The sequence below is a fragment of the Pipistrellus kuhlii genome, unplaced genomic scaffold, assembly GCF_014108245.1.
Source record: "Pipistrellus kuhlii isolate mPipKuh1 unplaced genomic scaffold, mPipKuh1.p scaffold_m20_p_7, whole genome shotgun sequence".
Taxonomy (NCBI): domain Eukaryota; kingdom Metazoa; phylum Chordata; class Mammalia; order Chiroptera; family Vespertilionidae; genus Pipistrellus; species Pipistrellus kuhlii.
The window spans coordinates 2,293,633-2,309,475 of record NW_023425573.1 but is presented as its reverse complement, the minus strand read 5'-3'; the positions used below and the strand labels follow the sequence as shown (position 1 = coordinate 2,309,475).

Below are 15,843 nucleotides of genomic sequence, written 5' to 3'. Positions count from 1 at the left end.
TTCTGTGTGTCTCATGATAAACATGTTTCCAAGTAAGTATGCAATATGCTAGGTGGTGATAAGGGCCATAAAAAATAGCCTTGCTGGTGTGGTTCAGTGGTTGAGCATTGACTTATGAACCAGAAGGTCACAGTAAGGGGTGTGCAGAAGGCAGCCAATCAATGATTCTCTCTCACCATTGATGTTTCTATCTCTTTCTCCCTCTCCCTTCCTCTCTGAAATCAATAAAAAAATCTATTCTAAATAAATAATAAATGAGTGAATAAATAAATAAGAGTGCATGAGATAAATAGTGCCTGGGGCATGATGTTTTAAGAACTTACATTATATGTGAAAGCCTCTTCAGAAGGTGACATTTTGTCAAAGACCAGGGAAGTGGAGGAGTAAGTCAAATAGATGTTTGGGAAAAGCAGCAAGGATGCATCTGGGCTAGCATGCCAAGAGCAGAGTAAACTTTGAGAGAAATGAATCAGAAGAGAGACTGGGAATAGGTCAAGTAGGGCCTCAGGGATGGCCTACTCTGACCTGCAGTTTACAAAGGTCACCAGGCTGCTCTTTGAAGAATCAACTATATAACGGAGGGCAAAAACTGGGGGCCCAGTTAGGAGGCTTGAATCAGCATAGTAGTCATAGAGATTAGAAACAGAGGATTTGGGGCAATATTCCCATATATCGTCAGAATTGAAGACATTTAAACAATACCTGTATGGCATTAAATGTATTTGAGACCAGAGAAGTAAAATAAACAAACAACCCCCCTCCCCAACACACATACACACACACACACACACACACACACACACACACACACACGCAACAAACCTAAACCTCAACCGGTTTGTAAGAAAATGTTCCCTGCTGGTATTACCACCACAGCGTGACTTCTCTTGGAGAAGAGTTACCCACACACATTCTCATTCCTGCTGCCACTGACCTTTTCACTTCCTCGTGCAGCTGCTTTTTGGTCCAGTGGGGCACTTTGATGGAGCCGTACAGGAGGAGGTGCTCCTTGGTGGTGAGGTAACTGAACAGGACGTCATGCTGCATGCACACGCCCATGCTCTTGCGCACGTTGTGCAGGTCCTTTTTGATATCTTTCCCGTAAACAAAGATGGTGCCTGCTGAGGTCCCAAACAGCCCAGTCAACATGGAGCTAGAAGTAAAGAAATGATAGAGCAGGTGTAAGCCAAGCATGGAAGTTGGATTTTAGGAATAATAAATACATCTCAGTTGCTAGGGAAAAAAAAAAAAAAAGTTAATAGTCCATCTCCTCAGATAAGGTCAAACTATGAAAGAAAATGGTATTAAATGGGAATAAAACAATAAAAATTACTTTTAAGCCTTTAATGATTAAGAGTGTTATGTAAATACTGCATAATGATGATGATGAAAATGGTGGGGTGGTGGTGGTATAATAATAATGACAGAAATTGTTGGGCTTTTTAATTGCCAGTACCCGCACACCTTCAGCAAACTTGTGTACTTCCTTGGCATCAGATAGTAGCTATAGGCTGTTAGTCTCACATTTAGATCTCCAGCCCAAATCTCATCACTCAGTTCCAGGCTTGCTTTATACATCCAAAAGGAGATAGCTTCCAGGGTCCTCTGTCTAATTCAATTTGTTTAAACCTGAACTTACAATCTTTGAACTCAACCCCATGCCCTCAGTGATAGTACCTCCTTCACCATACAGTGCATGCCTACCGTGGCTGTACAAGGCTCAGACCCAGTTATTTTTGCATCCTCCTCCTATCTTAGCCTCATACCTACACCAGTGTCTTTCCGTTTTTCCAGCCACCACCACAGCGCAAGCCCCCATCACCACCTGCCTACTGCCGCTGTAGGCTCCTAACTCCACTCCTTGCATGTTTTCTGGCCATCACCAGCTCTCTTCTCCACTCTGTGACCAGAATATTCTCACCTGGATAATTTCTTGTCATATTTTAGATGGTGAGTGAACTGGGCAGCTATTTTCTAATTATTTTCTTCACTAAAATGTAAGCTCCATGATGAGTTCAGGGAATGGATCTGTTTTCTCACCACTCTGTGTCAGTGTCTAACTCACGCTGAGAACTTCAGTGACTAATGTGGATTACAGAGGGGATCCATACAATAAGCAATACTTCCCGTAAAGACATATTGAAACACAAAGACATAGAAGCATGGAACAGGCTGTTAAACCTCAGAAGGAAGGCAGGGAAGGGGTGAGTGGGAAGAGACCAACCAAAGAACTTGTATACATATATGCATTAACCCGTGGGCACAGAAAACAGGATGGTAAGGTGGGGGGCAGGAAGTGAGGGGAGGCTGGAAGAGGTCAATGTGGGGAACAAGGGGACATATGCAATACTTTCCAACAATAAAGATAAAAAACACGCATATAACCTATTTCATTCTTTATATTAAAGGTTCATATTCAACAGAGTAAGAGGGTGACTTTTGGTTAAAATGACAACCTCTTCAAAAGCCTCTCCATCTCCTTTTTAGATTGCCTTCTGTTGCCTTTAGAAACCTTGCCTTTTATGCATTCTATTCACACAAGAAAGCCAACTCTGAATTTTAACAGGTCATGTAGCAGGGCTGCATGTTCACTCGTTTCATGACCTTCCTTCGTCCCCTTTTATTTACACAATAAATTAATTTGAATATGCTTTGGCAGTCACTGAATTTACTGTGATGATACTAAATAGGATATCCAGCAACTGACGCTTTTTCTCAAATAAGGGCTAGAGCACCCACAGTGTCTTAGAGCTGATGTCCAGCTAAGCATAGGAAGCATGGGAAGTGAAGAGCAAATAAAACAATTCAAAAGTCAAAACAATGTCACTTCCAAAACGTTTGACTCTCTTCTCCACTCAGACACCGGAAAATGTTAGTTAAGTGAAGAGTGAGAAAGAACAGCTCCTATACCAATTCTGTCTTTTTTTTTTTTTTTTTTTTTTTATCTGTATCTGAGAGCTGGTGATTATTTTGTTTCTTTATGAGGCTTCCCTGTGAAGGAGCAGCTGGGGCTGGGTGTGTTTATACCAGAGCATATTAACTTAAGCTTATATGTGAGCCAGGAGAGAAATGCAATCAGTGAAACAGCCTGGGCACATGACATAGTATGGGTTGATGGGGACCAGAGATAAACCAGAAAGCAGGTGCCCCCTTTAAGAGAAAAGTCACGAGCCCGGCCAGCATGGCTCAGTGGTTAAGCATCAACCTATGAACCAGGAGGTCACAGATTGATTCCTGGCCAGGGCGCATGCATGGGTTGCGGGTTTGATCCACAGTGGAGGGCATGCGGGAGGCAGCCAATCAATGATTCTTTCTCATCATTGATGTTTCTATCTCTCTCTCCTCTCCCTTCCTCTCTGAAATTAATACAAATATATTTTTAAAAAGAGAGGGGAAAAAAAGTCACTAATAAACCCCAACCAAATGTGCCGACCCAAGACTGGGGACTCAATGTTACCCAAACTTCATTTTATCTAAGAGATGCCAAGAATACTTGTTTTTCATTCTTTATTAGAACATCCCCCCCCCCTTTTTTTTTTTTTAATATTGGCACTGAAATAAAAATTTTAAGAAGTGCTGGGTGGGCCAGCACTTGGTGGAACAAATAAACCTGTCTGGTGGGCTGATGTGCCCTTTGTGCTCACAGTTTAAGATCTCTGATTTACACTCCATCCTTTTGTATACAGGTTGAGCCATCTTAATCCATGTGGGAGCGATAACAGCTTTATATCTTATGAAAGAGGCAAAAAAAAATATTAAATAACATGCTTCTGTGACAATCAGCGCTCAAGAGTAACCTACATGGTCGTCGTTTTCCCTGCTCCGTTGGGTCCTAGCAATGAAGTGATATGCCCTTCATAGAAGTTCAGATTGAGGTTATCAACAGCAATTTTCGAGCCATAGGTCTTTGTGACTCCATGCAGGGCAACGCCGACTGTGAGATCTTTAGGTTCAGGCTCAATGTTGGAAGGAAACATGTATTCAGGACCTCGAGAGAAATGAAGAGAAGTGTTGTAAGCTCACTAAGAAAGAAACCACAAATTAGACTTTCTTCTTAATTAAATTGTAACCCTCTACATAAAAAATGATTCTGGAGACAAATGATCTGTTAATAGTGTTTAGACTTTTCTCTTGGTTAAAGAATGAGTAAGAGTGTGGAACCACATCCTCCAAGGTTTATATTGTTCTTCCTTCTCTCAGAAAAATGCAGTACCAGAAAGCAGTGTCATTATACTGAATTCTGCCTTATTTTCAAATATGGAAAAAACAAGTCAAAGGTTTGTTTGGCTAGATGATACCAGACTTGTGAAATAAATGTCTACAAGCTGTGATTTTACAGTGACAAGGCTATCTCATTAGCTCAGATCTGTGGTTTACACAAACCAGTTCATTAACTACTCTTTGCATCTCTTTCAGGAATCACAAAAGGACCACTTATATGGACAATCCTTACTTTATACAAATGACACTACTCATCCAATGTCAGGAAGACATGAGTTTTATTCTGTGTGTCCAGTGTTGGTGACTTGGTGATGGGTTGTGATAAACTATCCATAGCTGTTACTTGGTTACTCTTTATGAGTAGTGACAGATGGCTGGAGTTAGGGGTGCAGACTATGGCCAAGGAACAAAATTTTTCTCTGTGTGAGTCTAACTGGACCACAAAGGGATCTGCAATATTGGACTAATTAGCTCCATATGCTAATCAACTGAGCTAAGGAGGCCAGAAAAAGCCACAATTTAATCTCCATAAGAGTTCAAACACATACGTGTGGATATATTCATCCATGATGAAAAGTATAATTTTGCCATTTACGAAAGCATAATTGAAATCACTAGTCATGTAAGTTTTATATCACTTCTCTCATAATAACACATGGGGTTGACCTACTTGTTTTGCTGGCAGATGGGTTGGTGTTCTGCATCATGATATTAGTAAACATAAGGCCATTGCTTTTCTCATGCTTCACTTCTGCACATCCAAATCGCTCCTTCCAGTAGGAAGGGAGGATTGGGAAATACCACGGGGCTGCCATGCCATATGTACCTGTAATAAAAATATATTAGAAAAAATGACTATTAATTGATTGTCAACATCAAGCATCAGAAGCTAAATAACATATTACTATATATGGCTCAGGAAATCGTGTTTTGGTTTTTTTTAATATACTATATAAAACTAAAGAGTGGTCTTGGTTTTCAAAGTAAAGTGTCCTGGCCTCTGTGGCTCAGTGGTTGAGCATCAACCTCTGAACCAGGAGGTCACAGTTTGATTCCTGGCTGTAGATGTGCCCGGGCTGTGGACGCAAAAGGCAAAATGTTTCTATCTCACCATCTTCCTTCCTCTCTGAAACCAATAAAAATATTTTTAAAAAGTAAAGTAAAAAATAGCTTTTCTTTTATTCTTTCCTATTTGAACAGTTTCATTGGGGTATAATTATATATTATAAAATTTACTCATTATAAGTAGAGCCAGATGTTTAGTAAATGTATAAAGTTGTGCGATTCACATATTAGAACATTTCTATAACTTCAAAAGGTTCGCTAATGCCCATTTGCAAATAATCCCTGCTCCTGGTCAAGTCCTGGGTAACCACTGACCTTATTTCTATCCACCTATTTGCCTTTTATACAAATTTTATATAAAGAGAATAATACTCTTTTATTCATTTACAAAAATGTACCAGTATAAACAAGGCTTAATGGAAAAACTCCCAAGCATGTTAGAAATGATGACTACTTGAGAGCAAGAAGGGGAAAACCCAACTAGTCATTTTCCTTTAGAATTTGGTAAATTCTCCTTAGAATTAAGAGACTTGGCTTTTGCCTTACACTCCCATTTGGAAAGACTGGGTTCCATGCTTCTTAATTCACTCCATCCTATAAAGAGGCACCAGAGAAGAAACTCCCAAGCACACTATCTCATTTTAGAAAAATTCTGGTTAATTTTGGAATCTAACTGATTTATTTTTGGAGATTATATATGGTAAATAAAATATCAGGAAATATGTAGAAGTCGATGAGTATGTTCATACCTGGGAAAACATTCCTGACATACCAGGCGATAAGGAAGTAAATGAAAGAGTCAGCTAGAATGAGACAGCACAGCCAGCCGAAGGAGGTGGTATCATCCTGGACGGGGGAACTGTACATATTTTCCCACTGGAGGCCTGCAAAGTGAGCACATGTGTTTACTGTTGGGGGAGACATATTGCAGTTGTGAGAGAGAAAATCCACTCTTAAAGAAAGTGAGCCTACCAATGCCCTGCTCCTCATAGCGTGCGATGTATTGACTCGCGTAACTGAACGCCGTCGGCGACAGAAGACTCTGCGAAGAGAACACACAGTAATGAGACTTCTCACAGATTTCATACATTTTGCCAAAGGAATCTTAACACACTTAAAACTTTGGACACTTGTAAAGTCATATTTAAAAATACAGAGATCCCTTCCAGAGCATGCCACAACTCTGAGAGAAGAGGGCATAGCAGAGAACAAAATCAAGAAAATTGTGACTTGGAAAAGATTTGTGTGAAGTTCAAAATATACACCTAAACGTATTAAAGGTTGCTCAGAATTTTTAAAAATAAGTAAGTACAAAGTAATTCAATGTTAAGACTAAAGTCAAATGAAATATAGGAGCCAAGTGATGTTTTTACTTCATAAGTAGCTTTCAGGTAATAGAAGTGTTATGAGAAAATAAACTAAAATATCAATTGATTGAATACTTATTATTGCAACAAATTAAAATTTTAAATTTTGTTTAAACCTAAAGTAGTCAAAGTTAAATGAAAGTTATGTATCACTTTCTATTTTTTTATGGAAACTTCTTAGTCAATAAAAAGGTTTACTTCTGCTTTCCAAATGTCATAATCTTAATACTTTCACTAAAATTCTTAAATTAATCTAGTACTATTAAATTAAAAAGCAAAAAGAAAAATTTTTCAAAATTGATTATATGCTTTTAGTGCATTTATTTTTATGCCTGTGAGTTATATTGTATGTCATGAAAACATCAAAATCATTCGTCTGAGAGAATAATTCCATTAACAGAGGCTTTAAAGTAAGAAATCTTGAGGATCTTTAAAATTTGACAGATTACAGTTTCACTGTTCTTTCTTTAGGAATTATTTCTTAACAGCATCCATTTATGGTTTTGGAAACTGTGGGGAAACTGTTTCTTCTTCATAGTCTTGTGCTTGTAGGGTACACAATGACGTAGAAAAAACTACCAGGACAGTTACGCTTATTTTGCAATCACTAAACATTAAAATTTAAATAACTGTATTTTCAGTTGGAAAGTCTAAAACCAAAAAGGATCCCTTTTTCTCATACACTGGTCATTCCATGTGACAGTGGACTCACCATGAATACTTTCACTACATAGCTCAACTCATCGTCAACGGTGACCAGAACAATAAACGGGAAGAAGGCAATGATGTATATGAGGCTTCCGATCAGCGCGGCGATGTTAGTGTTGTTAAAGAAGACACTGATGAGATAGCTCATGCCGATGACTGAGAAGCTATAGTCCGAAAAGTACAGGAACAGAATGAACCCGTTGGTTTTGGGAAGAATATTGCCAAACTTGAGGATAACGATGAGGATGGCAATTGTGATCAGCAAAAACCCAACACTCTCAATCAGCCAGGCAAAGAAATGACTGCAGGAGTTCACACCCATCATCTTCATGTACTGTAAAAGGAAAAAAATGTTAGCTGCTGCTGAAGATGATGTGTTCTCAAACAATAAATTACCATGCAAAAATGCCCAGAGACACTGCGCATATGTGAACGAGGTAGGCATCTTTATAGTTTTTGTGAGTCAGGTATGTGTCCATGCTTGCTCTGTGAAAGTAATATGACCATTTATTCCAGCCCATCTTAGTATGTTCTCAGAGAGCCCCAATATAATGAAATAATAAATGATTTAGAGGTTTTATTTGTGTGTGGGTTTATAATTTGATTTTTAACTGGTATCTAACTGATGTCTCCAGATTAAATTACTTTAGAGTATACCATGAAAATGTATGGTATCCCTTGAAGAATTTTACAACATGAAAATTAAATTTGTCATGAGTATTTTCAGCTGACAAAAAACCCCATAGTTTCCATAGTTTATATAAAATTCAATGTTATGACTGATATAATAAAACTAATATTTATTTATTTATTTGTTTATTTATTTATTTATTCATTTATTTATTTATTTTTACCAAACAATCAGTATTCATGTTCCTGGTTGATACAAAACAGACCTGATTCCTACGAATTTAAAAATGGGAAAATTTTGAAGGGAGACTTTCTGTCCTTGGCCACACCTCCCCCATCTTTAAAATCACTGGCAGCCTAGGTCAGATGTGTCATCTTTGTTTTCCAAAAAGAGATCCACGCACTCAAAATGAACTCAGGTATCTTAGAGAATCTATATCTTTCTCGATTGATATTTCAATAGCTTAGTGATACTCATAGAAGTCAAGGCATTTCACCAACATATTATAGAAAAACAGACCAACATGATGTGTCTATGCCTTAACTCAAAGGACTGTGAAGGATCTAAATTCCTTTGAACCTTGGTTGCCTTGAATTTGGTGGCAGGCGGTATTGGGAGGAACCTGGATATCCTGGTTTCTAGTTTTAACAATTCATAATCAACATTAGACTTCTAAATCTGATATTTCATTAAAAAAGAACCTCAAAGAAATATTCCACTAACTTTACAATCCTCACCTTCTTAACTTGTCTAGGGGGGAAAAATGGGAAATGTGCTCAAGCAAGAGAGTGAATTTTACTTTGCCTTTGCAACTTATCACATTTTGATAACTCTTCTGCTCCAGTTGTTACCATGGAAACAGTTACCTGACTGCCAACAGTGTAAGCTGGGGGCCTTAAGCTAATCACCACTGGGAAAAAGCCTCTGACTTTTCCTTTTAACTTTGCCCTTTCCTCACACTCTTTCCCCCCTACTTCTCTCTCCTCCAAGGCCCTATCACCCTTGGTTGAAAAGACGCAACCTATATTTCCATTGGAAGGGACGTGTGGGTCAAAGTTGAAAAATCAGCACGGAGCGAAGATTCGCTGTGGAAGTTTACCCATCATTGAAAACAAAATTACATTTTGGTGTGAAAAAATCCTTACAGATTTTATTTTTAAAAACACTTCTCTGCACCCCAAATCCCTTTGAGAAAATTACTGTCTCATGTTTCATGACTACACCTCAGAGATAGTCACCTATTCAAGTAACACACATCATGTGTTAGCTTTTTATTTGTCTTTCTTGCTATTTGTAATTTGAAGATGGAAGGTATGTTTTGTTGTTGTTGTTATTTTACTGTCTGCCTGTTTAAATATAATTAAATGAGGCATTATAGAACTGATGTAGCTACTCCAAAGCTAATATTCACCACCAAACTTTATGCGGCCCACAAAATATATTTACCAACCTTCCCCCACCCCCACCCCCACCACCACCAATGTATGTCAGTAGGAGACAGTGTCACTATACTTCACAAAGTGAGTATAAAATATCCGTGACACTATCAAGGACATGACATAAAGCTGACTCCAGTAGTATAAATATGTTTTCCTTTCCTGACAGTTGATAGCTGCAGTATAACATATTTACAAATCTAAAAAAATCATCCAGCCTTAGCCTAGTTAAAGAAAATTTGGCAAACCTGAAGACCAGGACTAAAGGTGTTTATCATTGTAATTTTGAAATTTTTTGAAACTTGAGATCAGATTCCTTTTCCCATGATGTGGTAAAAGTTGGAGACTTGTCATTACCTTTTATCAAAACAAATCAAGTTAGGTGCTTTCAAAAATACTCGCTACTTAACATTCTAGCATGAAGTTTCCATGTTAAACTTCAGGATTGTATGCCATGAGGAGAACAGCTGCTATTCATAAAGAGTCGGAGCAATGAGAGCATGTAAGTCATCCATAAATTATCCAGATTCCCTGCCAACTTTGTTATAACAAACAAGACCAAACTTGCTTATGGAAGATGGCCCAGAGAGAATGGTTGGCTCTACTTTCTTGGATGTGGTTAGTCCCTTCTCGAAGTGACAGCTGTCAGGTGCCAGCTTTGTAAGCAGAGTCACGTGTCTCAAGCCTCCCAGCCTGCCAGTGCAATGCATCAACACCCGATAATCTGTTTCTCAAGGAAAACCCTCTGGATGGTGGCCAAGGTCTGCCCCAGTTTGTGGCAGAAATTAATGAGAAGAAAGAGATTCTGTAAGATTTTGCATAAATGAAGCGTATGCACAGGGATTGGCATGAGTGCTATCGGGAAAAGAAATCATAAATATTCACATATTTTACTTGACAGTAATGTGTTGTTCATTCAGTTCAATCGTATGCCAAGCACTAATTGGTAAAGAATAATATTTTCTAACTCAATTTTAAAAATTCTCATATCAATAGGTATTTTTATTACTTCTTAGTAAGATGTACAGGATTTTGCGATCATTGCTTGAGAAGTTCCAAATTTCCCTGAGTGGTATGGATAGTGTATGACAAAAAAACATAAAAGTTCGTCTAAAGTGAAGCACCAAAGGACTAAAAATCTTTGTATAGTTCTTGGTAACATATCTGTAGCTGATAGATATTTTACTTTACCTGTCTAAACTGAGAAAGGGCAACTCCAACTGAATATAAGCACTAAAATTACCATAAATGACTTATATTAAATAAAAGATAAAAATAACCCACAAATGAAGAATATGTAATACAAATATATATATATGTGTGTGTGTGTGTGTGTGTGTGTGTTGTGTGAAAAAGGACTCTTCCATGTGTTATAAAAGCAGCTTTTATATAGCTTCAATATTTTGATTTTTAAAAGCAAGGAATGCAGAACAAAACCCAATTAAAATACATTTTGAAATATTTTTTAAAAATAGTCTTAATCTCTTTAATAAGCTTATTTGTCATTAATATCTGGGCTAATTTCTTGAGCTAGTTAAAGGAATTCACTGGAGTCATACCATAAAGAGGTCAAGAATTAATGGTTTCACTGAAATAACAGCTAACTGGTTTTCTTGCCCAGATTTGAGAACAATTATAAAAGAAAAAGATTGTGTGTGTTTTACCTTTTTAATTTAATTTGGAACGAGAAGGAATTAGAGAATGGGTGGCTTTAGAATTTAACTAAATATACAAAAGATGACATTAAAAAGTAATTTTGAATCACTGGTAGCTTGAGAAATTACCATCATCTTTAAAAGTCCTTAAGCATCCTTGCTACTAGAATAACATTGTGAAGGCAGCTATGATGTGGAAAGGATTTGATTGGAAGTCAAGGCACTTGAGTTCTAGCCAGACCTGCTTTTAACTAGCTCCACCATTTTCAGCAAGTCACCCCTCACTTTCTGGGTTCAGCTTTTTTATCTTTAAAAGGGAGGATATTAGTTTAGAAGTGTGGGTAGAGGCTGAGCAGGAGGCACCGGGACTATTCCACTCATTTCTCGCCTGCTTCCATTCATCTTGCAAATAGACCATATTCCTTTGAATTCAGGACACCACTGATTTTAAAATGTGCCATTATTTTACATGCAACGAAGAAAGAAAAATCTCTGCCAAATAAATTATGACATACTATCAAATGCATCCCAATTTCAGACACTTTAAAATGTGAAGAAAAAAATCATTACCCTGGAAGTGATAAAATATGGATAATTGAATGCCTCCCGTGTTCCAGCAGCGAGAGAGCTCCATTATAGAAACCCAGTGTTGAATGAAGTCTTGGTAACTTTCAGAAAGCTTAAGAGATCAGGCCTAAGTGAATATGAACTGGAAGATTTAAAGCCTGATCCTATGATTTCAAGTTCACTGATCTTTAATTATGTGACTGACCCCCAACTTCAGTTGGTTAAATTTATTAAATAGATGCCTGAAAAATGAAGACGCAGAACTACCAAACAGACACTTGTTCATTCTTAAAAATGTATTTCATGTCTTTGAGGGAGAAAGGACTCTTTATTATACTTGGATCTTTTTTGGTGATATACATAGATGCTTAAAAATTACTATCTTTAAACATAACATAAAATAATGTATGTTTCATATGTATATAATATGTATGTAAGTTTATAACTCTCATATTTCCTGTGTGTTTCTACCACAAGTACTATTTTTAAGGTAGATATTTATTTTGAAATAGAAAAGAACTTAGTTTTATCACAGTTTTATACTTCAAAATTTTCCGTTAATCTATAAAGATTCACTTCTGAGTATCAGAAACCTGAAAGAAAAATATATGGTAGGAACTTGCAACCAAAATCATTGTCCAAGGAATTAAGAAACCATTATAATCAGTCCTGCCAAAACAGGGCTCAACCCAGTTGATGAGGCCTTCATTTATCAACTTGTAACTGAAATCTAAAAATGCAGCTATGAGGATCAACTAGAATTTAACAGAAAAGGTAGGAAGTGTAGGTTCAAACTGTAGAATAACCTTAAAAGCCTGTCACTGAACTAACACAAATATGAAGCAATGCTTAGAAGTAATCAATTGCTTAGCTGTATGAGCAAAGTAAGTCTGAAAAGTACAAGTAGATTAACAGGCTACTCAATTATCTCAGATTGTCAGCCAAGACTTGCAATAATTATTGTGAAATAATTACAGTTTTGAAATGTTTTTTGCTTTTTTTTCACTCTTGAGTGTAAGAATGGACTCATTATAGGATGAGCAGACAAAATAATTCCTTTTCCAATACAATCCCAAAATCACACAATGCTTTTTCATAAATTCTAGAAAGACTATATTTTGGAGTTGGGGATAATGCTTTACCTCTTAGCTACTGTCTTCCATTGTTATATTATTAACCTAACAGTAACATAACATGAAATTTTTAGTCTATAAATCATGAGTTAGAGGGAGGTTGAGGGGAAGGTAATTGAAGGAGACAAGTTATTCTGGAAAGAGAATTTGCTTCTTGTGAGCTGAAACAAGGCATATGTCTATGTCTGTGTCTGGATGTATGTATGTCTGTGTTTTTGTCTATCTGTGTCTGAGTTTGTATCTGTGTCTGTGTCTATGTTTTGTGTGTGTTTTTGTCTGTGTCTGTCTCTGACTCTCTCTGTGTGTGTCTGTGTCTGTTTCTATGTTCGTGTCTGGGTTTCACATCCCCAGATTCAACAAACCATGGATCAAAAATAGTGTTTTTGGTCCATAGTTAGAAATCTGAGAGTGAGGAGGATTGACTGTATGCATTGATCTATGATGCTTTATAAAAGTAATTTGAGGATCTGAGCATCTGAGTATCTTTGGGGGTCCTGGAACTAATCCCCTATGGATACCAAAATACAACTAAAGTTTTGGTGGAGTCAAAAGTTATATGCAAGATTTTCAACTGTGCAGAGGCCAGTGACCCCAACCTCCATGCTATTCAAGGGTCAACTCAATATCTATACCCATATTTATATCATTATTTGGACTCATTTAATCACCATGCCAATAATCTTCTTGTTTTAATAGCATTATTGTTATTATTTAAACTTCTTTTTTAGATCTTAAGTCCTATAGGTAACTTTTTGGGCAAAAATTACTCCTAGGATTATTAATTGTACTTAACTTTTATAGAGAATTATTCAGATTTTATTTTCAGAAACACTTATAAAATACCAACTATGTATTTTTTGGGGGGGAAACAAAATACTACCTTATCAGCGGCCTTTATGATGCAAGAATATATTTCTTTTTTTAAAATCTTTATTGTTGAAAGTATTATTCAAGTCCTTCCTTTTCCCCCATTAACCTCTTCTAGCCTGCCATAAAATCTATTTCTAAAATACAAGGTATGGCTCAGGCTTTCTGAATTTATATAGGTATAATGAAAATCACTGTAATTAATTATATAAATAGAACTTATTCAGAATAAGAAGAGATTCTCAACATACCTCATGTAGCCGGAGGTCTTTCTCATAAACAAGCTTTTTTACAAATGCCGCTATAAATACAATCCAGGCAACCATGAGCACAATTGGAAGAGAATAAGAGACACTGGTTAGGAAGCTGTAAAAAAACAAACAAAAAGAAAAACCCAGTGACCAAAATGAATGTCATACTTACAGATAGCAAATATTAAAAAACAAACAAAAAAACCACACACACCTTCTTACACTTAAATTATACTGCATTTTTGAAGTTGAAAATAATCGCTAATATTACTCCTTTTATTAATGAAATGTGAAGCTGACAACAGTTGGCCCATGAGTTTCTTGCTCTAAGGCTGCAAGGATAAAAAACAGCTCTAAAGTGTTAGATAAAATTGTCATCTTGTTTAAAGGTTGTTTGAGCACGTCTTGTAGAGGAAAATAATTATTTTCTATACTAATAAAATGGCAATAAGCTAATTAGATCAGATGTCTTCTGACTATCTGGACGTCCTTCCTGACAAAGCCCAGCCTGGGTGGAACCACCTACGCACAGTCCGGGGTGCCTGCAGCTGTGGCTGCAGCCTGGGATAAGCCAGCCAAGGCCCCAAGTGCCTGCCGCCAGCCAGAGGGAGAGAAGTGCAGTTCCCAGATGCCTGCGGCTGACTGCAGGAGGGGATCCTGGGTCCATGGTGTGGGGTCAAAACAGAGACAGTTAGGGGCGATCAGGGATGCAGGCAGGTAGACAGGCACTCAGTTAGAAGCCAGCGGTTCTGGATTTTGAGGGGCATATCCAACTGCCCACAAGGATCGGGCCTAAATGGGCAGTCGGACATCCCCCAAGGGGTTCCAGAATAGAGAGGGTGCAGGCTGGGCTGAGGGAACCCCTCCCCTCTGCATGAATTTTAGGTACTGGGCCTCTAGTATAGAAATAATTGCAAGGCCCCAAACCCTGCTGCCTAAACCAAATTCTTATCTAAAAGGCAGACTTAACATTAGGTGATAATTAGTTTATCTAGCTAAAATCTGTATCTTCCCAAATTACTGTATTTATCTACTCTTCGGAAGCTGATAGTGATTATTAAACTAAGTTTTCCAAAAAAGGATAAAATAAAACTGAAGGCATTCAATTTATAAAGAGTATAGAAATGTCTTTTTTTTTGTAATGTGTGAACTAGAGGGCCATACACAGGAAGACCTCATCAGAACCCACCTGCATTTCTGCCCATGATGCCTGAGGGCTCTAACGCAGTGTTTCTCCAAGGTGGACACTCATCAGAATCACCCAGAGGCTTATTGAAACAGATTTCTGAGCTCATCCCATAAGCTCCTGATTTATTGTATCTGGGCTAGGGTAAGGGATTTGGATTTTAAACAATTTTCCAGAAGATTGAGAGCCATAGCTTCCTACTTTGGCCATCTTCCTGTGAGCTAAACAAATGAGTAGTTTTCAATGAGAGAAACTCTAAATTGATCTGATTTGCATAGTAGGCTCCACTGAAGCTTTTACCTGGAGAAAGGTCCCAAGGCCATTTCCTTTTTAATCTATAAGACTGAGAAGGAATTAACCTTCAAGTTCCCCATGAAAAATGCAAGTATTAATGGAACATGACATCACCATCATTCATTCTCACTTTAGCATCAGAACTGTAACACCATCAGAAATATGAAGGTTTTTTGTTTTTGTTTTTTTTTGTTGTTGTTGTTGTTGTTTTCGGTGGGAGAAGAGTGAGGGAGGGTTGGGGCCATATGCAATTTTTTGGTTCCTAGGAACTCGTCTGGCCTTGGGTAGGCACTTAAAGGATATTTGTTGAATGAATTTTGCCTTGGTTCAGATCCAGCCCTAATGCTGCATCTGGCTCTAGTATTAGGCAAAAGCCCTCATTCATTAATAACAAATTCCCTGCAATGATTCTAAGTGATTGTGTATTTTAGATATAGGACAAAGAAAAAAAATGCTGGTCTC

The 15,843-nt window shown here is 37.5% G+C and overlaps 1 protein-coding gene across 7 annotated transcripts in view; it reads right to left on the bottom strand.

Annotated features, from left to right (window-relative positions):
* ABCA12 (ATP binding cassette subfamily A member 12) overlaps positions 1 to 15,843 on the bottom strand; it is a 172,280-nt gene that overhangs the window by 40,858 nt on the left and 115,579 nt on the right. For 6 of the 7 annotated variants that reach the window (XM_036421478.2, XM_036421477.2, XM_036421476.2 and 3 more), the window contains 7 exons: positions 13,902 to 14,016; positions 7,366 to 7,695; positions 6,259 to 6,328; positions 6,036 to 6,170; positions 4,892 to 5,047; positions 3,802 to 3,988; positions 935 to 1,153 (listed from right to left, as the gene is read on the bottom strand). In XM_036421478.2, the coding sequence (XP_036277371.1) occupies positions 935 to 1,153; positions 3,802 to 3,988; positions 4,892 to 5,047; positions 6,036 to 6,170; positions 6,259 to 6,328; positions 7,366 to 7,695; positions 13,902 to 14,016 (1,212 nt within the window). The remainder of the gene's footprint in view (positions 1 to 934; positions 1,154 to 3,801; positions 3,989 to 4,891; positions 5,048 to 6,035; positions 6,171 to 6,258; positions 6,329 to 7,365; positions 7,696 to 13,901; positions 14,017 to 15,843) is intronic. The other variant, XM_036421479.2, reaches the window with a different exon arrangement.